At 41.0% G+C, this 22,282-nt stretch overlaps 1 protein-coding gene across 1 annotated transcript in view; it reads right to left on the bottom strand.

Moving 5' to 3' along the window:
• Nucleotides 1–12,063: 12,063 nt before the first annotated feature.
• TTN (titin) overlaps nucleotides 12,064–22,282 on the bottom strand; it is a 276,220-nt gene continuing 266,001 nt past the window's right edge. Inside the window, exons 343-348 of the mRNA XM_058712718.1 lie at nucleotides 16,549–22,163; nucleotides 16,265–16,421; nucleotides 14,447–15,138; nucleotides 14,191–14,344; nucleotides 13,360–13,662; nucleotides 12,064–13,227 (exon numbers count right to left, since the gene is read on the bottom strand). Coding sequence (XP_058568701.1) covers nucleotides 12,929–13,227; nucleotides 13,360–13,662; nucleotides 14,191–14,344; nucleotides 14,447–15,138; nucleotides 16,265–16,421; nucleotides 16,549–22,163 — 7,220 coding nt within the window. The 3' untranslated portion in view covers nucleotides 12,064–12,928. The remainder of the gene's footprint in view (nucleotides 13,228–13,359; nucleotides 13,663–14,190; nucleotides 14,345–14,446; nucleotides 15,139–16,264; nucleotides 16,422–16,548; nucleotides 22,164–22,282) is intronic.

The raw sequence follows: 22,282 nt of genomic DNA, 5'->3' as shown, positions 1-22,282 counted from the left end.
AACCAGGATTAACTCATACATGACTGATCAGCATGATGAATATTTTGTTACTATATCCTGAAATACTAAGTGTTTAAATTAATCTGTTTATTAAAAATTTTTTTTAATGTTTATTTATTTTTGAGAAAGAGAGACAGAGTACGAGCAGGGGAGAGGCAGAGAGAGAAAGGGAGACACAGAATCTGAAGCAGGCTCCAGGCTCTGAGCTGTTGGCACAGAGCCTGACGTGGGGCTCAAACTCACAAACTGTGAGATCATGACCTGAGCCGAAGTTGACGCTTAACCAACTGAGCCACTCAGGCACCCCTAATCTGTTTATTTTATTTAGTATTTTAGTTTATATGCTTTTGGGCTACAGTTAGTTGCTGAATAAATAGCCACACACAGAATTTACAGCAGGATATATTAGGTTTTTATTAACTGTGATAGATAAAACAAACGAATCAATGTACAGGGATATTAGCAAATTCAGAAATTCCTTTGACATCATGAAGGATAGTTTATATGGGTGATGTACTCAGAATATCAACGATGAATAAAATGTCTGACTATAATGAATTCCTCCTTAGTTTCATTCTGTCCAAGTGAGAGGAAGATGCTGTTGATACTCTTTGTGCTTTTGAAAATTTGTCACAAAGACTGTTTTACCCACTGAGCTTTCAGTATAAAGTATATTACCAGGCTTGGTAGCACGGGGACAGTCAGCAACAAAGGAGAGAGAACAGTGTCACAAAGGGAGCCATAGCCACCAGGAGCTATCCCCCCACACTCTTTTCTTTCCCATCTGCTCTCGGCATTAGCAGAGAGAAGTTGTCATTTTGGATGAGATGTAGCAGTTTGGGAATAAAGACTAATGAGTTATGTGCAACGAAAAGGAGGCGTTCTAGGGAAACTTGTCAGCCTCACTCAGTCCCACCATCTTCTCTCAAGACTCTAGACTTCAAACTCAGAGAGCTGGGTTATTTCCCACCCTTTCTCTTATTTTTTTTTTTAAAGCAGTACCTGAGTATATTCTCTCTATTAAATAATCATTTAGACTATGAATAAAGCAAAAGTTCACCTTGACACCCCCACTCCCCCTGAGATAACCACTCTTTTCTGGTGGGTATCCTTACAGACCTTTCCTGTGCATTTTTTTTAAATATGAAATTTATTGTCAAATTGGTTTCTATACAACACCCAGTGCTCATTCAACAGGTGCCCTCCTCAATACCTCAATACCCATCCCCTCCCCTTCCCCCCACCCCCATCAACCCTCAGTTTTTTCTCAGTTTTTAAGAGTCTCTTATGTTTTGGCTCCCTCCTTCTCTAACCTTTTTTTTTTTTCCTTCCCCTCCCCCATGGTCTTCTGTTAAGTTTCTCAGGATCCACATAAGAGTGAAAACATATGGTATCGGTCTTTCTCTCTATGACTTATTTCACTTAGCATAACATTCTCCAGTTCCATCCACGTTGCTACAAAAGGCCATATTTCATTCTTTCTCATTGCCAAGTAGTATTCCATTGTGTATATAAACCACAATTTCTTTATCCATTCATCAGTTGATGGACATCTAGGCTCTTTCCATAATTTGGCTATTGTTGAAAGTGCTGCTATAAACATTGGGGTACAAGTGCCCCTATGTATCAGCACTCCTGTATCCCTTGGGTAAATTCCTAGCAGTGCTATTGCTGGGTCATAGGGTAGATCTATTTTTAAGTTTTTGAGGAACCTCCACACTGTTTTCCAGAGTGGCTACACCAATTTGCATTCCCACCAACAGTTCAAGAGGGTTCCCGTTTCTCCACTCCTCGCCAGCGTCTATAGTCTCCTGATTTGTTCATTTTGGCCACTCTGACTGGCGTGAGGTGATATCTCAGTGTGGTTTTGATTTGTATTTCCCTGATGAGGAACGATGTTGAGTATCTTTTCATGTGCCTGTTGGCCATCTGGATGTCTTCTTTAGAGAAGTGTCTATTCATGTTTACTGCCCATTTCTTCACTGGATTATTTGTTTTTTGGGTGTGGAGTTTGGTAAGCTCTTTATAGATTTTGGATACTACCCCTTTGTCCAATATATCATTTGCAAGTAACCTTTCCCATTCCGTTGGTTGGCTTTTAGTTTTGTTGATTGTTTCCTTGCAGTGCAGAAGCTTTTTATCTTCATGAGGTCCCAGTAGTTCATTTTTGCTTTTAATTCCCTTGCCTTTGGGGATGTGTCAAGTAAGAAATTGCTGCGGCTGAGGTCAGAGAGGTTTTTTCCTGCTTTTTCCTCTAGGATTTTGATGGTTTCCTAGGCATTTTAATGTGGGTGTATACGCAGTCACTCAGATTAGCTCATTGACAGCAAGGTGGCACATCTGTATGGTGCAGCTGGTGACACAGAAGGAGGTAACCCTATATATCTTCACAGGTACTTTCTGTGTGTGACAGCAGAATAATTTTGACCTCTGCTGTTGTTGACCCGACTGACATTTATTTTGGCTCTTTTATTTTCTTTTTAATCCTCCTTTGCAAGGGACTGTGAATTGACTGCCTTTCTTTCTTTCTTCTTTCTTTCTTTCTTTCTTTCTTTCTTTCTTTCTTTCTTTCTTTCTTTCTTTCTTTCTTTCTTTCTTTCAGATAGCTAGAATGAGGCCATTTTCTTTTGAAAGGCAGTCCTAGGATTTCTAGTGCTTTTCTTTAATCGTGCATACATGAATGTGTTTGCATGTATGTCTTTACATATAGTTTCTTGGTTGTGGACCATGAGACCTGGAATCATTTTGTTTTCCGATACATACATACAGCTTTGCATTTGTTTTCACAATTGATTTTACAAGTTTACCTACAAAAGATAGAACACGTTTGCTGGAGAAATTACTATGACTCAGTCAAAATAGAGTTGTATTTTTTGTTTGGCAGCAATCAAAAGTGTGGCCTAGAGGCAGTAAGCATTAAGCATCCAGATTTCTGTCTTGGAATGTATACATGGCCATGTGATTAAAACTTTATTTGACAAATTTATATGGTAGATGAGCATACAATAAATGTCTTTGAAGTCTTACACCAGAATCAGACTGTAGTTGAGTTAAATAGGAAGTTTCTAGACTGTGCCCTTTTCTGTGGTATTTGTGGTTGCTGGGACTTGCTAAGTTATGCAAGTGTTCCAGCACGCCCAGTAGAGTCCCTTGCTACGATGTCTAATTTTGGTGAGGCTTTACAGTACAAGTAATATATACAATTGCTGTTTGGCTTATTATTTTTTGTTTGTTTGTTTTCTTGTTTTGCAATGGTTGGCCAGAGAGAAATGTGTGGCAATAAATACCTGTGGTTTAGTATTGTGACCATGGATGGCATACTGCTTTTTTTTTTTTTCCTTCTGTGCCAACTCTGATCAGTTAGCTGTAGCTTCCAGGGATTCTGAGTTTGAGGCTAGGATCAGCAGAGAATAACCCACCTACTTGATTAATGATGCCCGTCATGGGTTTGGTGGTAAGGTGTGGGGAATGGTGGCAAGGGTCATTCAGAATACAGGGCAATGATTGTGGTCTGACTTTCCATAACTTTGCTACGTTACATTTTTTTAAGAACTCAAAATAAAGTTGAACAACTCATAATTGATTCCTTGTTTTAAGTTTACACTATTATACTAGGATGAACTTAACCATATGTATATATTTTCAATGCAAACAAAACTAGCCATCGCCTATTCAGGCCAAGTATATATGTGTGCATAAGTAACACGCACCATTCACTTACTAACATTGCTTTTGTGAGTTCGAAGACCTTTGCAACCTTGACATTGGTGCTCAGGAAAAAAGACCCCAAATAGTGCCATACTTTTAAAAAACTTTAAAAAGTATGAGTTTAGCAAGTGAAATTCGATAGCATACCAGTGTTTTATAGAAGTCACCTTTTGTGTTTCATTGCCCTTGGTCATCTCTTGAGAGACCGTTTTTTAGTTCATCTGCAGTTATACCTAAGTAGCAACCCTCCTTAGATGAGTTGTCCTTTCTCCTTGCTGCATTTTTAAAATAGAGGCCATGGTTTTGGTGCAGGGGATGGGGCAGATGTGCAGATTGAAACTTTTCTTTCTTGCTTTTGTGAATCAGGCCACGTTGGCCACACAGTGTCCTTGAATATGGCTTGAGTCATGAAGCCTAGCAAAATGTACTGGTGACCTACCATTTTTTGACCTCATAACACTATGTTTTTTGGGGACACATGGCTTCCTTTACCATAATGTTTGTATCTGTATCTGCATCTCTCAGACTCAACTCCTGCAGGTGTCTTTCTTTCTTCTGGAGGAGAATGAAGGGAGTGAGGGAGTAGATATAGTTTTAGATGAGGTTTTTAATAGTTCAGATTCATTACTAGCTTGACCAAGAGAATAGGAAAGACTCACTGTGTGATTTTTGCCTCTGGTTTTCAAAATTCTGTATGTTATTTCAACCTTTCCTTTCTGCCAGCTCTGAAGAATTCATGGTTGTATGTTATGTTATAAAAATCATGGTTGAATGTTAAAAGTAAATTTCTAAGAGCTTTCCAATATTAATCTAGCCAAAGAGAAAGTCATAGGAACTTTGCTCATCCTACCTTTCCTTTTTTAAAATTCTTATTCACTTTATCTTTTTGTCCATTTTTAATGGCTCAAACAAAATAGAAAATTGAGATATAATTGACATATAACATTATGTTAGTTTTTTTTTTTTAAATTGAGATATAATTGACATATAACATTATGTTAGTTTCAGGTGTTTACACATAATGATTCAATATTTGTAACTTTTTCTCCGTGTTTAATTAATAATGTAGAGTCTCTTATAATAGCCTCCCCAATATTTCCATATTTGGTGAAACTGTTTTAGAAAACAAAAGAATCACTTGGGAAGAGTGGAGAGTACAAGAGGGAATTTAAATTTAAGATAGCTTAGGGGCACCTGGGTGGCTCAGTTGCTTAAGTGGCTGACTCTTGGTTTCAGCTCAGGTCATGATCTCAGGTTCATGAGCTCTAGCCCAGCATCAGGCTCTGAGCTGACAGCTACCGAGCCTGCTTGGAATTCATTCATTCTCATTCTCTCTCTCTCTCTCTCTCTCTCTCTCTCTCTCTCTCTCTCTCTCTCTCTCTCTCTCTCTCTCTCTCTTTGTTTCTGCCCCTCCCCTACTCACCCTCTGTCTCTCTCTCTCAAAATAAATGAATGAACATTAAAAAGATTAGGATAGGGGCGCCTGGGTGGCGCAGTCGGTTAAGCGTCCGACTTCAGCCAGGTCACGATCTCGCGGTCCATGAGTTCGAGCCCCGCGTCAGGCTCTGGGCTGATGGCTCAGAGCCTGGAGCCTGTTTCCGATTCTGTGTCTCCCTCTCTCTCTGCCCCTCCCCCGTTCATGCTATGTCTCTCTCTGTCCCAAAAATAAATAAAAAACGTTGAAAAAGATTAGGATAGCTTATATATTTATCCAACTTAAAAAATTTGTTCAGTCAATATTTATTGACTGCTAAGTGCCATTTTGTTAAACATTCTTATTTGCTGTATAATTCTTGAGTGCACTGAAAACTCACTGCTTTATTTTTAATAGTTTAGATAAATTGACTATCTTAAATTTAATTGGCTGTCCTAAATTTTCACTTCTTTTAGTTAACTAGTTGAATAGTATTTATTATTCACATTTGCACACCAACTATTATTTTACCTAAATGCAAATAAGCAAGCATTGGAAAATATCACGGTCATTTTAAAACAGCTGTTTCTTTATGTATATAAATATTATTAAAAACACAAGCACCTGATTTTTTTGCTTTTGAAATGTTTTTATTTTGGGTTAGTCATAACTAATACACATAATGGTTTTTGCAACAAGTTTGTGGGTACTTAATGAACAATTTGTAACTTTAGAAGTTAAATAAATTGGAAATACTGAAAGTGATAGAAAAGCTAGTCTCTAAAAAAACTTAATAACCTAATAGCTTTAGATTGCTTTTAGATTGATATAACTAAGCACTCTAATATTGAAACATTTTCAGAATAGGATTTTTGTTCCCAGGGGAAAAATAAACTTGATTTTAAAATATATGTATACTTCGTTTTTTTTTTTTTCTCTTCCCAATGCCAAAAGGTGTACTCTCTATTTTTGTTATGAAAATGCTGCTTGTTTAAAGTATTGTAGCAATTTTATAAATCAATAAACAGAACCATGTTAACAGCGTGGGGGAAGCTTTAATAAATTTACCATGTCACTAAGAAAATTTAAGGGCAGCATGTTTTGAAAGTTTAAGGAAGGGTAACTCTGCTTTTAAAATAATGTGACGGTTTGCCTGCACACTTAAATGTAAAATCTGATTGGCTAAATTAAAATTAGTGGTGTGATGTGAGAACAGATTGTAGGAGAAGTAATAGTTGACCTTTAAATGAAAACATTAAGTGGATCACCTTGTTTGGCTAGATCAGGGGTTCTCCACCTTGGCTGTGCGTCAGAAACCCCTAGGAGCATTCAAACTTCCTTATGGTTGGCCCAGACCAATTACAGCAGATTTGGTAGGGGTGGACCCAGTTCTTGATACTTTTTAAAGCTCCCCCACAATTCCAATGAGTATCCAAAGCTGAGAACCACTGAGGTAGGTGGAAGCTCTCACTCCTGATTGTTGTATTTAGGAGGTATATTATATAGCATTCAAGTTTGGGGCCATCATCTAACAGCCAGAAAGTCCAAACATTTTTCAGGTCCTTAGTAGCATGGCCTGATCATCAGCAGCATTGGCTTCATTGGAAGCTTGTTGGAAATGCAGAATGTCAGGCCTCTACCTCAGGTCTACTAATCCCCAGGTTATTCTCAGGTATTTTGGAGGTGATTTAGGGTAAATGTAGCTCTTGATACATCCTGCCTTCAGCTTCTGTCTCTGGTTGTCTGTCCTAGGTAAGTTGTGATATTTTCATACAGGGTTGGAAAATGAAATTAGTGCTGTGTGCTCACATCAGCAGGTTACAAGCTAGAGATGATTTTTCTGATCTGGAGCACATGTAAAGGAAATGATGCCCACTATGACCATCAGCACCAAACTGCACTCTCCCCAAAATGGGGAAGAAAAAGACACTGAAAGAATGGTCACTGGGCTGAAGGCCATGTGTGCTCTTTCACTCCCTGCATACAGCTTTCTTACGTATTAAGGAAAAAAAGAAGTTATAGTCCTTGCAAGAATACTTCTTCATACACATCTTTATTTTGATAATTCTTCTCTGCAAGAGAAAGTTCCTTTTAAGTAAGAAATTTACTCATCCCAGTCTCAAATGGAAATGAATAAAATCCTCCAAATGCTCTGGAGTGTCTGTCCAGTGCCCAGCTCTCAGAAACCTCCCTTATCATGGCTGCGGTCCCCTACCTTAAACATTCCAGGAACTCTCAGCTGGCTTCCCTGTGTCTAAACACGCACTGAGAACAAGGCAGATTACCTCCTTCCTCTAAAGTTGGAAAGGTTCTTTTCTATTATTTTTTCAGAGCCCATAACATGGTTTACAGAGAGCTTTGGCTCTCCCATCCCTGTCTGTTCACGTGATATGTTGGGTTAGATAAGCACCCTATTTCCAGGTGTGGAATTGCAGATGGCAGTGAAGGGCTCTAAGCTTTCTGAGAAGAGGAGTTGACTACACTGGAACTGAGAAGCCTCTTTATGGGGAGTGACCTGAGGGGATTTTGCTGTCTGCCCTACCCTGGAACCATAAGGACCCTGAAAGTAGAATAGAATCCTATTCTCTCTAAAGAGGCCCTCCCTCTTGCCCTCTCGCTCTCCAGCAGGTTTGAATTTTGATGTTGTGAAAGGGTGGCAAGACCACACTGATAAGTGGGGACCTGGCTTCTAGTTTCAGCTCTGCTACTAACTATGTGGCTTTGGGCACGTTATTCAAAGACTCTGGGTCTCAGTATTCTCTCCTTGCAGCTTTCTTTCTGGTGAATATCTCCATTAGGGGCCCCTTAATTGTGGTCCTTCCATTTATTAGACAGGGTGTCAGCCTCCCATCTGGTCTTGGCCTGCTGGACCTGGTGATGTCCCTTCTCTGCATCTTCTTTGGGTTGTTCTAAGCAGGGACATAAGGGTAGAGGAGGTACCCAGCGTCTCCTATAGATGGTGGTGAGGTTCTCAGCGGATTGGGGCAGGAGGAGTACCCGTGGGCCTCACCTGACTACAACGCCCTCAGACAGAACTGGCAGCTGTCAACAAAGAGCTGATTTTGTTCATGTGTTAGAACTGCAGGGAAGAATTCTGTCTTCCTGTTCCTAAGTCTGAGACTGGTGTTAGACAGGGCCCCCTCAATATCCCTAGAAACTCCCCCTATAATTCAGGATATTTGTACCTATTAATTCTTCGCAAGAAGCATTTGGCATCCTGAGCAGCAGAGCTCTGGAAAGGTTTTCCAAAATGGGGCTTATCACTGCCTCTTTCTATGGGGAGCTATGAGTATTTCTCAGATGCCTTGGCATCTATCTGCCTGCTCCCTTTGAAACATGTAGGGCAGTATTTCTTAAACTTTTTGAATCGCTGACATCTTTAAAAATGAAATGAAAAGTAGGAGTCATGTCCCTAAAAGATACACATAGGCATAATCTCGGTATGCTTATGGACCCCTAAAAATACGAGGATAAGCATGAATTTCAGGTTTGGAGTCCTGACTTTGAGGACATGTTGCCTTTTCCACAGGATTCCTGACAGATTTGAAAGCACTGGTATGTCTGCTCTCTCCTCTTACTTACTTCTTACCTTTTCTTAAAATGTAGTAGGAGTGAGTGGGAGTCATCCCCATGAGCCACATTCTCAACACGGCATCCTCAGGGGAGCTCAGCTTGCTGGGCTGGACTGTCCTACCTCTCCACTGCTAGTTCCACGGCAGCAGTCATTGTCACTGGGAAAGCCGTGGGCACTAAGGTGCCCTCTCCTCTCCACAAGTTCCCTCTCTCCCACACCTCTTATGTGCCCAGAGAGTCTACTAGTCTGGCTTTATTACTGTATTCCTAAGACCCCAGACAACCTTAAGAAAGACCTTTCCATGAATGGTTATAAAGCCCTGGAGCCTTAATAATTTAATTTTAATAATTTACAGGACCACTATGGGCTAGAAATTTGGTGTTAGGTCAAGGTCTTCCTGTGAAGTCCTCCTTCCTTTCCAGGTGGAAATAAGCTCATTGATGTAGAATGGCAAGCAAACATGATAGCTTTCTAAGAATAGCTAAAGACTTGTAAATCTAAAATTTGATCAAGTAAGTACTTTGCTTGAATCTCTTTCATGCTCCTCCTTAACCTCTTAGGGAAAAGCCCAAACTGTATAATGTTTCTGAGGCTTTTTGCAGTGCTGCCTTTCCTCTTGCCCCCAGCCCTTCAGAAGCTATTGTACCAGCCTTACTAATCATTTTTTCTACTTTTTTGAAAGCCTCTGCAGGTGCAAAGGTCCTCTGCTTGGAAAGCCCCACCCTGCTTTTCCTTATTCTGCCCACACTTCAGGTTGAAGCTTTGACAGGGAACTTCCTCTAACCTGATTGTTCTGCATTTCTCTGGATCAGATGCCCCAGCGGTGTGGTTTTGAGCACTTTTTTTTTTTTTAATGTTTATTTATTTTTGAGAGAGAGAGAGAGACAGAGCATGAGTGGGGGGAGGGTCAGAGAGAGAGAGAGAGGGAGACACAGATTCTGAAACAGGCTCTAGGCTCTGAGCGGTCAGCATAGAGCCTGACACAGGGCTCGAACTCCAGAACGGCGAGATGATGACCTAGGCTGAAGTTGGATGCTTAACCAACTGAGCCACCCAGGTGCCCCTGGAGATATATATATATATAAAATAATATATATATAATATAAATATTATATCCATCATCAATTAAGTTTAGGAAGCACTGTCTTGGAGAATCACAAACATATTTAGCTCATCAAAGACTCTGAGAAGTCCTGCATAAAAAAGTACAATTATCCATGTCCTAAGTTTATTTGTCTGTGAAACACTTTTTTTCAAAACATCTACCAACATCCTGAGGAAGAGAGTTTGGGAAATATTGACCCAGAGATACCAAAAGGCATAAAATTAAGTTTTAAGCCTTCACTTTTTATAATCTTAGACTAAAAATTGATGGGCCAATCTATTTTTAAAAACTGTTTAGCAGACACTCTTTCCTCCTTTTACAAGGAAACTAAACTTTTTCTGTTTGAATTTTTCAAAGTTATATTTGGGGCAGAGTAAACAAATACAAATTACTTTCTCTTTTTTTGGAGCACTATCATAAAACATTCTTGAATCAGTCTCCATAGAGACCATCATTTGAATATGTTATTTTACCTGCTGTTTGTGATTTACCTCTCTCCTTACCTCTACATGGTTCCTCTATATAATCAGCTACTATTGAAAACAGGTAATAAGTTCACGTGGCTGCCCCATGTTGCCTGCCTAGGCTGCTGCTTCTGCTAAGGCATAAATAGAGGTCAGACCTTGCCTCTGGCGCAGGTGTTCTTGGCTAGATAAACTGGTGCTCCTCCCCTCTCCCCTCCCTCAGTGCCTGCCATGACTGCGAGCTGCAACTACAGGAAGTATGAAATCTTTGCAGCATGAAGAGTTCTCCTGAGCATGGACTGTAGTACATGTGAGGATATTAGCATGTTGGGGCTGGGAATCATCCTCAGGAATCACCAGTAAGTTCTGCCTCTTATTTTAAGGTAAGAATAGGCATTTAAAATGGTTACCTGACATAGTGGATGCTGTTGGTGCTACCCAGGTCCCCCAGGGTACGTGTACCCCACTGGGTTTCTTGAGTGTTGGCTGTTTAGCTACCCTAGTCTGCAGAGACTGCCCTGGTCAACAGGTACCCCTCCTTACCTGGGAGATTATTTCCCTCCCCACCTTCCATCCCCCCAAACTCACAGCCTGTAGCTACTGGTTGGTAAGGGGGTACAAAAGGTCAGCCCCCTTGTTCCAAGATGGAACCAACTGTGGTACAATTTATGTTCCCTTGTGGGATAGGGCTGATGTCCCCACTGAGAGTCTAGCTTAACCTTCTTCCTCTGTTCTGCTTCCCTCACTCCCTTTTTTCTGAGATGAGATCAACTGCTTCTGTAGGAATCCCTGTCTTGGGCTCTGTTTCTAGGGAATCTGACTTAAGACAGAATACTCGCTGAATAAATTAAATACCCCAATTTTGTTTTAGAGAATAAAAGTTGACAGTGTATGTACTTCAGCTTTGGCCACTTGTATTGACATTTAGAAGGCAATTGTACTTACATTTAAGAGGTAATTCATTAGGCCAGTAATCATCTTTATTGGTTTACAATTATGATTAATTGAAGTGGATAAATACAGATTTTTCTGGCACTAGGTATTTTATTAAGTATAGAATAATTGTTTAAAAAAGCATGGTAGGAGTGTACCATTGAACGTGTGTTTTTTTAGTTTTGAGAACCTTTATTTTGTCTCAACTTGGAGTTGCAGTAGGGGATATGGATTCAGTTGCACAACATCATTTTCCCTGAAGTTATCATCTTCTCTTGACTGCATTCCTTTGAGGGGTAGGGTCTGTATTATCTTGCTCAGTTTTGCGTCGTTCCCTATGGTGTCTAGCACAAGATAGTGTGAATTGTAGATGTTTGGTATTTTTGATGGATTTAGTTGAATGAGTTCCCATAAAAATATTTTTCTTGATAAGTTTAAAAGATGTAAGCTGTTATTTTGGTTTTTTTTTTTTTTTAATGACTTTTGAGGATGAATTTATCCATGAGAATCAAATCTATGCTTTAAAAAATGTTGACTATGTCCAACACAATAATTCAAATATTTGCTTTAAGGAACCTATCGTCATGGGCCATTTTGAACCCTATCGTCATGGGCCACTTTGCCTGATCTGTGATCATTTCTGTGATTTGTTCAGTCATACTCCCCAACCCCAGGATTTCACACAAAACAACCAACCACACATTTTGAGGTGCAGATAGCTTGCTTTATTTTGTTGTTACTATTTCTCAAGGAGGTCCAACAATTGTAACTAATAATCGAATTTATACCTGCATGAAAGGAACTACATCAAATTGACATTCTGGGCAGTTAGTAATCTTGTAGTTGTTTTTAGTTTAACGACAGCTTTATTTTGTTGTTGTTGTTGTTGTTGTTTTTGCTGTGGCTCATTGCTTAGTTGCCCCAGTTTCTCAGGTTTCAATTTAAATTTAGAGCTACCACACGAAGGCGTTGGCTGCACCCCAGAACCTCCAAGAGTTGACACTGCTCTGGCAAAGGAATACTTGAATAGCTTGGTGAAATGAAGGGATGGCCAGGCGATGTTACTTTTCCAAGCTATCCCCGCATTCTCTATGGTCAGAGACAGTGCAAAATGAGCGAACAAAGTGTTGGCCGTTACACTCTGCTCTGGTAATATCTAAGTCATAATTTTGAGTGTGACATCATCAGAAAATGTAAGACGTTCAAGTGTTGCTTACAGGAGGGTAAATGCAAACATCACCAATGCCTTACATTCCTGATTCAGTAGGTATTGGTGCCCATGTCAGGTTACACACATGGCATCATCTTTTAGGTGGATAGGACATCTTCAGTGGGGAATTTCTCAACCCACTGAGGCATACTTAGACATCAACGTTATGTTGAGGCACAAAGATTGATTAAGTGTTGAGCAGGGTATTCATTCCATAAGAAACTTTCTCCTGCCAACAGTTAGTTTCAAAAGTTACATTGTAAAATGTCATAAAATAAATGGTACAAAACTTTATAACCGTCAATCCGGCTATATACAGTATGTACATGTCACTAGAAAATGTATATTCTTAGGTCAACAATTATGAAAAGATTGAAATGTATAATTTTGAACTTTGACTCATTTAGGTTGATACACAACTACTTTTTCTTTTTTAATATTTACAGATCAGAAAGATTAGTCCATGTGAATCATGTGTGAAAGGTTAAGAATGAGTAGGAGTATGAGAGCACAGGCTCTCTTAAATAGATCGAATGTTTATATTCACAGTGGCAGAGTCAGATCCAAATTCATTCCCTAGACTAAGGGTATAAAGTCCACCATCTTGTTTCTGTACATCCATGATGATTAGAGTCGTCAGGTCATCCGTGTTTTCAATGTGGAATCTCCCGTGTTGTTCTTGATGTTGAATTTTTCTTCCACCACGGGACCATGTTATTTCCGGGATGGGCTCACCCGTAAAAGCACAGGCTACTGTTAAAACTTTGCCCTCATCAATGCTGATGTCAGAGGGAAGAGCTTCAATTTTAGGTGGAATTCCTTTATGGAACAACAACAAAAATGTTTTAGGAACTGAAAACACAATGATTTACTTTCTACTAAATTGTATGAACTAAAGGCTATACCGTGCTACTAGGCTTATCTACCTCTACCAGTAATTTCATTGCTCACCTCTTATGCCTGCTTTAAGCATTCTACTAGTTGAGCTTTCCAGTTGTGTCATACTAGATTTTCCCATAAAACTGCTGGAACTCATTTCTACAAAGGACTCTTGCATGGAGGACATGCTTTGGGCAGACATGCTTGCAAATTTCATTTCAGTCATGCTGCTAGCACTGCTGCTGCTGAAACTGCTGAAGGAGGCCTCCTGCTTAGAGGCAGACATTTGGACTGACTGAGACGAGAAGCTTCCTTGCAAGCTCGTGTCACCACTTGTCCTCAATACTACCTCTCTGGGAGGTTCTTCAACTAGAGCTGTGGAGCATAGCAGATACACAGTGAACATTGATGACATCCGGTTAATTGGTGACATCTGACATTGACTTGCAGAAATGGAAAACTTACACACACACACGCACACACACACAGTAACGTAACCCAAACAATTTGCTGTGGAAGCATAAGCAAATACATACATTTGTCAAGAGCTAGCTCAATGTCTCCAAGAAACGTATCTTTTATATTTCTATCATTGTATTACATGCAGGTGCTAGAATAACTGGGAGAAAAATGATTAGTCATATAGAAAATAATATAGATTTTGTGCATTCTGGAAACAAATGTAACAGGGCACTTGGTAGCTTGGCTTTGAAAGTTAATTTATCCACATATCTGTTTAGCTGTCAAGAAACTTTGTAAGGATGAGGGGAGACCTGTGCCTCTCACTCACGGAATTTAATAAGGCTCATCGGAGTTGGTTGTGCTCGGAAGACAAAGGCAAAAAAACAAAAAATATATAAAGGCCTGAAGCAAGTAAAAAAAAAATGGGAAAGATCTACTTACGAAGGACCGTTAAGGAAGCAGTAGCTGAACACTGGCCATGGAAATTTTTGGCCTTAACTGTGTACTTTCCACTGTCGCTTACTGATGCATTTCGGATTTCAAGAGAATATACATTTCTGGAGCGACTTACACTGATATTTGAAGAAACAGAAATCTAAAATGTAAGGGGGAAAAAAAGAAATGTTTCTTTGAGCTCTTCAGGAATAGATGTGTCATTTTAAATTTTCTTCAATGACATATTCATAATTAAACTTACTGGCAAGTTGTTTTTAAACCATTCGATTTCAGGGGATGGCTCACCACTGATTTCACAAGAAAAGAGAACATTTTGTCCTTCATTAATATTTTGAGATCTGGGCTGTGAGATGAAGGCTGGAGCATCTGAGAGTTCTTTGCTCAGGGTCAAGTCATACTGACACTTGATGATCCCTTGGCTGGTTTTGCCAATGCAGGTGAGAATCCCTTCATCTTTGTGACCGGCCCGCTTGATGGTTAGGGTCTGATCACTGCCTGAGACACCGTATCTGTACTCTTCAGAGTTAGTGAGCTCTACTCCATTCAGTACCCATTTCACATCAGTGGCACCAGCAATGTTGGCTTTTAAGGTCACTTTCTGACCATCACTTATGCTCATCTGAGTAGAAAATGCTTTAATCTCGGCATGTGTTCTGATTTCTTCCGATGCCTGTGATGTTTTAGTGATTTCCTCATGGACAATGGATTTTTCCAGAGAGGTTGCTTCTGATTTCTTGACTTTTTCAGAAATCTGAACTTTTGAAGCTTCCTCCTTGATGGCTAACTTTTCCTGAGATTTCACTTCTGACATTTTCATTTCTTCAGAAATGAGGGCTTTTTGGGAAATTTCCTCTTGGACAACCGCCTTCTTTTGTGATAAAACTTCAGAGGTCTTTTGCGTAGATACTTTCTGTGCCTCAGTGTCTTTTACAGCTAAAAAAGAAACCTCTGTTAGGTGTTAGGCGAACTTAATTGAAAAGAGGTCCCACCCTTTACTCTTTTGTAGTTCTGCAAGTGAATAAATAATATACACACAAAAAAAGTTGTCATGCATGATTTTTGAGATCAGTGTAATGATTCTTTAAACTAAATTGAAGATGGTTCTTATGACTTAAGGGAAAAGTCTCAAAAGAATAGTCAAATTATTTAGGATAGGTGTGGATTTAGGAAATTTTGATTAATAAAAAAATTGAATTATGTTTTAGAAGATTGAAGGAAAGCAACCTAATTTTTTTTTTAATTTTTATTTAGTTTTGAGAGGGAGACAGAGACAGTGTGAGCAGGGGAGGGGCAGAGACAGAGGGAGACACAGAATCCGAAGCAGGCTTCAGGCTCCGAGCAGTCAGCACAGAGCCCCATGTGGGGCTCGAACTCACGAACCATGAAATCATGACCTGAGCCGAAGTCGGATGCTTCCGTTAACTGAGCCACCCAGGTGCCCTTGAAAGCAACTTAATTTTAACTGGGAAAAGTAATATAGCTCTTTTACAAACTGCACTGCTTTGGAAAATTAGCAAGAGTGAAAGTTTATGGAAGCAGTACCATTTTGTATATTCACCTGACTTTATTCCTAAATATTCTTGGGAGCAGTGGCTGCCTCTTTGGAATCTTAAGTAATACCACATATAATTAGGTACCTGATATGTGCTTTTTATGCTACTATTAGGCTTTCTTTAAATATGTGTGTTTGCATACAAATGGTATTCTGGAATTTGGAAAACAGTTTTACTGGGTACCTCAGTCAGTTAACTGTCCAACTCTTGATTTTGACTCAGGTCATGATCACAGTAAGTGAGAAGAAGCCCCACATCTGGCTCTTCCCTGACAGAGTACGGTCTGTTTGGGATTCTGTCTCTCCCTCCCTGCCCCTCCCCTGCTCATGCTCTCACTTTCTCGCTTTCAAAATAAATAAATAAACATTAAACCTTAAAAAATGAAAACAGTTTTCCTTTAATATTTGTGTGTGTGTGTGTGTATGTGTATGTAAGGGAGAATGTTTAGAAAGTTTCCTTAATATCGTTTTTCTGAAAAATATTGGTACGAACAAAAGCCAACCTACCTTTTATAGTTAATTTACAGCTAGAGGACACAGATCCAGCTGAATTTGTTATGGTGCAAGTATAAAGCCCGCTGTCAGAAGTATCAGTCTTATGAACTTCTAAGAAGAAAACTCCTTTGTCTTCAGAGAGTTTATATTTACTTCCTTGTGTAAGAGCCTGTAGAATGCAAGTTATTTGAGTGTTAAAAAGTGAGTTAAGTTTAAACATTTTTGGGGAGATGGAGATGAGGGAAGAAGTTAGATTTTTAGGAGATACCATCAGGAGATAATTAAGAAATGGTTACCTTTCCATCCTTTGTCCAGATGACTGTCGGCCGTGGTTCTCCAGTAGCTTTAACTGAAAATTTAGCAATGCTGTCTGAAGAAGCAGTTGTATCCTGCAGCCCAGTAACAATTACTGGTTTGGAGGAAATTGGTTCAGGAGCTTTTGCTTCCGTTTTCTTGGTTTCTGTAGACTCAGCAGTTTTCTGAACTGCTTTCTTAGTTTCTGATGTGCTTGACACCTGCTCATGGATACTCTTAAAGGCTTGTCCTGTAAACTGGAAGTTAGTTTTGGAAGTTCCACCTTCACTAGATATCTCGCAAATGTATTCTCCACAATCCGATTCCGTGAGGTTATGGATCTTGAGCTCATAGTTACCATCTGCTGAATAATGAAACTGGAAATGCCCATTTTCCTTCAGTTTCTTGCCATCTTTATACCAGGTGATCTCTTTTGCACATAGTGCACTACTTTCGACTGCACAGGTCAGCTTTGCAATATCTTTAGAAGCTTCAGCCTTCAGGGACTGAGTTATCTTGGGTGGGACGGAGACTCGGAGCTGCTGAGCTTTCTCTGTCGGTGTGGGTTTTGTCTCTGTGGGTGATACGGATTTTGGGTGAGAAGTAACTGGTTCTGGGGATTTCACTCGTTTTGGAGCCTTACTGGTTTCTGGAGATTTCACTCGAGGCTCTGGGGATTTGACTCTCGGTGGTGATGTCACAGCCTTTTCAGTAGCCCTGGCCTTTTGAACAGTCAGAGTAAACTGTGCTTCTTGCTTCCCTTCACTGTTTTCTACCACCACGCTGTAGTTGCCCTCATCAGAAGCCTGGACTGAAGAGATCTCGAAGGTCGATTTGTACTTTGTGGTGGTCACTTGGTGGCGGGCAGAGGTACTTATCACTTGTCCTCCACGCAGCCAGATCACAGTGGGCACCGGCTCACCATCTGTGTCGCAAGAAAACCTTGCAGACTCGCCTTCATACACGGTTATGGACCTTGGCTTTGTTAGAATTCTTGCGGCCAGAGTCGTCTTGATCTTTCTGTGTGTGGATTTTTCTTCCAGCGACTTTTCTTCTACTGCAGCGCTTTTCATTTCTGCAGATGCGTGGTGTTCATATGCTAAGAGACTTTCCCTTGTCTCTGTCATCTGTGACTTCACTTCCCTGACCGAAGAAGAAGCTTCCATCTCAGATGTTTTCTTAAATGATGAAACCGCATACTCCTCTGTTCTTGTTAGCTCAGGGAAGACAGACCGGGGGACCTCTTCGTCTCTGCGTCGGGAAGCATAGGTGGTGTAATCCCCGCCTGTTACATCCAAGGTCGCGTAGTCTGAAGCCTCACCTTTGTAGTTGGTGCACACAGCACGGTATGTTCCACTGTCCTCGGTGTGACAGTCCAGAATTTCCAGGGTCAGGACCCCGCTCATGTTGGTGTAACGAATCTTACTGCTTTCTTGGAGTTCAACGCCATTATGGTACCATTTAACCTCGGCAGTTGGCTTAGACTGAACGTTTAAGATAAAACGTGTATTTTGGCCATATGGTACCCTGTGGGAGCGCATTCTCAGTGTGATTCGAGGCGCATGGTCCAGTGTAAAAGGCTGCTGACTCAATACTTCATACATCCTTTCTGATGTCTTCTGAGTCTTTAAAGCAGCTTTCATGGACTCGTACCTGGAAAAGATATCAAATCTTGCAGACCTCTCAAATCTTGAGAGTGATCTCTCACTGGACACAGGGCTGGGGGAACGTGGGCGAGTTCTCTCTGGAGTAGGAGACCTTCTTTCTGTGTCCTCTTCATATTCCTCCTCTGGTTGTCGACGTGGCCGGATCAGCTCGGACACTGGCCTCATTAACTCAATGTAGGTTGGAGACAGGGAACGCCGCCGCCTCAGTAGTCTAGACACAGATGAGGAGGACTCTCTTTGAGCATGTTTTGAGATTTCGTATTCTTCCTCAATTTCTGTTATTTCTGTCACTTCTCTCTGTCGCCTGGATTTCTTTCTAGACTTTTCCTCCTTTGACATGTGTTCAAGCTCACTTTTGTATTCCGACAGTCGCTGGGTGGTAGTAACTGGGCGAAGCAACTCTTCATCTTCTTTCTCGGCCATGATCCTTTGCCGTTGTTTCGGCTGTCTGTAGGAGGCCCGGGCGTGCCGTTCCCGCAGTTCTGCATAACTTGTGCTAGTCTCCTCCTTCATGGGGATGTGATAGGTTGAATATCTGAAGTCTTTTTTTGTTTCCTCCACCTTGACATGAGCTTGTGGTGAAGAGTAACGCAGGCTAGAAAGCTCAAAACGTGGAGGGCTTCGGCTTGGTGGTGAGGCTGAGAAGCCTAATTCAAGCTCTTCTTCAAGACGCAGCCTCTCTTCCTCTGTCCTTTTCATTGCCAAGTAGTCATCAATGGGCAGGAGAAGTTCTTCATCCGACATGTCTCCAAGAGAACGTCTTCTAGGTCTGTAATAAAAGTCATAATCAGGAGAAGGTGTGCGGCGGCGGGCTGGTCTCACCATTTCAAGATCATCTTGGGACAGTTTGGGAATACGCCATCTAGGTCTGTATTGATCTGTAATGCGCGGAAGAGGCATCACATAGAACTGTTCCCATCTGGAAAGGCGGATGCGCTTGGGTCTTTTCTGTACAACTCTGTCAATTTTCCCAGGCATTTCATATTGATCACGTATCTTTTTGTACCATTTCATGTCAGACATAGGCACAAATTGCTTAATGCGTTGGTCTTCTTCTATTAGAGTCTGTTTGTATCTGCGTGGCTCTGGTACTTCATAAGGCATACGGAGTTTTCGCTCTTCCTTCTTTTCTTCCGTCTCAAGTCGGAATTCCCCTTTTACGGTCTTGGTGCTTACAGCTGGTTTGTAAAGGATGGCAGCTTCTCTCAGAGCCTCTTGGGCCACCTGGGTCAGTGGCACCGTTTCAGTGCCAGAAAGAATTTCAGCCATTCTTAGTGTCTTGTCAATTTGCTTTTGTACGTGTCGTTCACGCTCCTCCTTACTCTTGAATTCTTGTTTGACATACCTTAGGCGTTCCACTTGTAGGTGAGCCTGGCAGCTGGTAGATCCAGCTGTGTTTGTGGCTGTGACCCTATAATAACCTGTGTCTTCAGGCAAAGTGTCCCTGATGTGCAAAGCATAATAATCCAAGCCTTCATGGAGAATTTCAATGTTAGGCCCAAGGGACAGTGGCTGACCATCTTTCTCCCATTTTAATGTTGGTGGGGGGATGCCAGACACTCTGATCTCAAAGCAGACACTTTGGCCTTCTTGGCACTCTGCGTTTGCCAGCAGCCGTTTGAACATGGGTCTTAAGGTTGTATCTGTTGGCGGTGGGTGTGGGGTTACAGTCAGCTTTGCCTTACAGCTGTCCTCACCATATTTGTTCCTTGCCACAACAGTATATTCAGCATCATCATCCATAGTTACACTGCTGATTGTTAACTGGTAAAGACCCTTGTCAGACTCAAAGGTGTACTTTGCATCATCATCACCTGGTTTGATTTTCTGACCTGACTTATACCATGTTACACGAGGCTCGGGGTGGACAGTTATAGTTACTCCAAACCGGACATTTTCACCCACATAAGCTGTCTTGTTATAGAGAGGCAAGGTAAATTCTGGTGGCCTTTCCAGAAGTCTCATTGTGTCAGTTCTGCGCTTAATTTTCTTCATGGTTCTACGGCAGTAATAGTCATAAGTTTCTCTCACACCTTTAACAAATAGCTCTGCATAAGAACTGTCTTCACCGTAGTCATTGACTACTTTGCATCTGTAGGTACCATCGTCAAATCTGGTAATGTCTTTGATGTACATGGTGGCTACTCCATCTGCATAGGTGATTTCATATTTCTCACTGTTCTCCAGCTGTCTGACTCCAAAGTACCAAGTCACTTGGGTAGACTGATCATAATTTTCAATTTTGCATACGTATTTGGCATATCCTCCTTCTTCGCCAACTGCATGCATTATCTGTCCAGAAACAGGGCCAATTTCAATGGATGCTACTTTAACTTTAGCGACACTGACTCCCCTCTGCGATCGAATTGCACCGCCGCAAGAGATTCGGGCTGCTGACACAACCATGTTGAGGTCTTTCTTGATCAGAGTGTGGTAGTAACGCCGGTGTTTTAATGTCCTGATGACTTTAGTACTGACTCTTTCTATCTTCTGCTTCAGCCATGGATGCTGGAGTGCCTCAGATGCTGTCATGCGAGATTTTCTCTCTTTCACTAACAGCCGGTCAACAAAATCCATGGCTTCGAGGCTAATCTCTTTGAATGCTTCTTCATCAAAAGTATATTCGGCATTCATGATGTTCTCAATTATCTGTTGGTTAGTTTCTGCCAGGAATGGATTAATACCACTTAACAGCACATATACCAGCGTGCCAAGTGACCACATGTCTGTGGCAGTGCTGACAACATCATGCTGGTGGACTTCAGGTGCATAGTATTCTGGGGCAGTGAACAGAAGCCTGAAGTTGTCCCCTGGCTTCAGCTGACGGGCTTGACCAAATTCTATGATTTTAATGACAGAGCTCCTTCTTGTTTGGTAAATGATATTTTCTGGTCTAATGTCAAAGTGTCCAATATTATGACTATGTAAGAACTCAAGTGCTTCACAGACCTGGCGAACATAACTTACAATCTCTCTTTCGTTAAGTTCAAAAGCGCTTGTGTTAATGCGTTCAAATATGTCAAGTCCTGATATGAACTCAAAGATCATAACTAATTCTTCCATGCTCTCAAATGATTCGTGGAGGTATAAGATGTTTCTGTGTCTAGCAATGTTTAGAATGGAAATTTCCTTCTTTACCAAAACCTGGTCAGTCCCTTTGACTTTAACAAATTTGGCCATGTAAGTCTTCTTTGAGGATGTTTCAACACAACGGTGGACAATTCCAAATTGACCACGCCCAAGATCTTCAGCAATCATATATTTCTCATAGAGTTCCTTAGTTGAAGAGTGAGATGCTTTAGTCATGGAAACTTCCCTGGTTTCGTCTACCTCTTCATCATAGTTCATAGCTCTGGTCTTGTCTTCTTTGGTTATGGTTGGCTCTGAAGGCTCAGAAGGCTTACTCAGGCCAAATTTGTTTTCAGCTATCACACGGAACTGGTAGCTTGTTTTTCCAAATAAGTTGACCACGGTGTAACGTGTTTCTCGGGCCTGTCCTACACGGATCCATCTTTCTGCAGTAGTGGCACATTTTTCGACAATGTAGTTGGTGATTTTGCTGCCACCATCAGAAGCCGGCTCAGTCCATGTTAAGTTGACAGAATCTCGTGAGACATCACTAACTTTGACTCCTCTGGGTGGGTCAGGAACATCTGCCACATCCAGTTCAACAGTCTTCTGATCAATTCCAAATCTGTTTTTAGCACAGACCACATAGAAACCAGCATCTTTTCTCTCTACTCCATTGGGGAAAACAAGTGATGTGAAAGATCTTGTGACAATAACTTGGTAGTGTCCATTATTGTCGATCAGATCTTGTCCTTTCTGCCAGGTGATCACAGGATCTGGTTTGCCACTGAAAGGGATCTTGATGCTGACTACCTCACCTCGGAGAGCGTGAACCGCTCCCATGCCTTCAAGTGTTTTAGGCAAATGTATCTTAGCTGGAACTGTATCAGAATAAAAGAAGAAAGAATATAATTTAGCAATACCCAACACTATTTAAGTGCAACAACCACCCCCATGAACCCTAATTAATATGTCATCTAGCACCAAACTGATGTTTATA

This window comes from Neofelis nebulosa, chromosome 2 (genome assembly GCF_028018385.1).
Source record: "Neofelis nebulosa isolate mNeoNeb1 chromosome 2, mNeoNeb1.pri, whole genome shotgun sequence".
Lineage (NCBI taxonomy): Eukaryota > Metazoa > Chordata > Mammalia > Carnivora > Felidae > Neofelis > Neofelis nebulosa.
The sequence above is the reverse complement of the archived record's forward strand: the minus strand, read 5'-3'. Positions and strand labels throughout refer to the sequence as shown.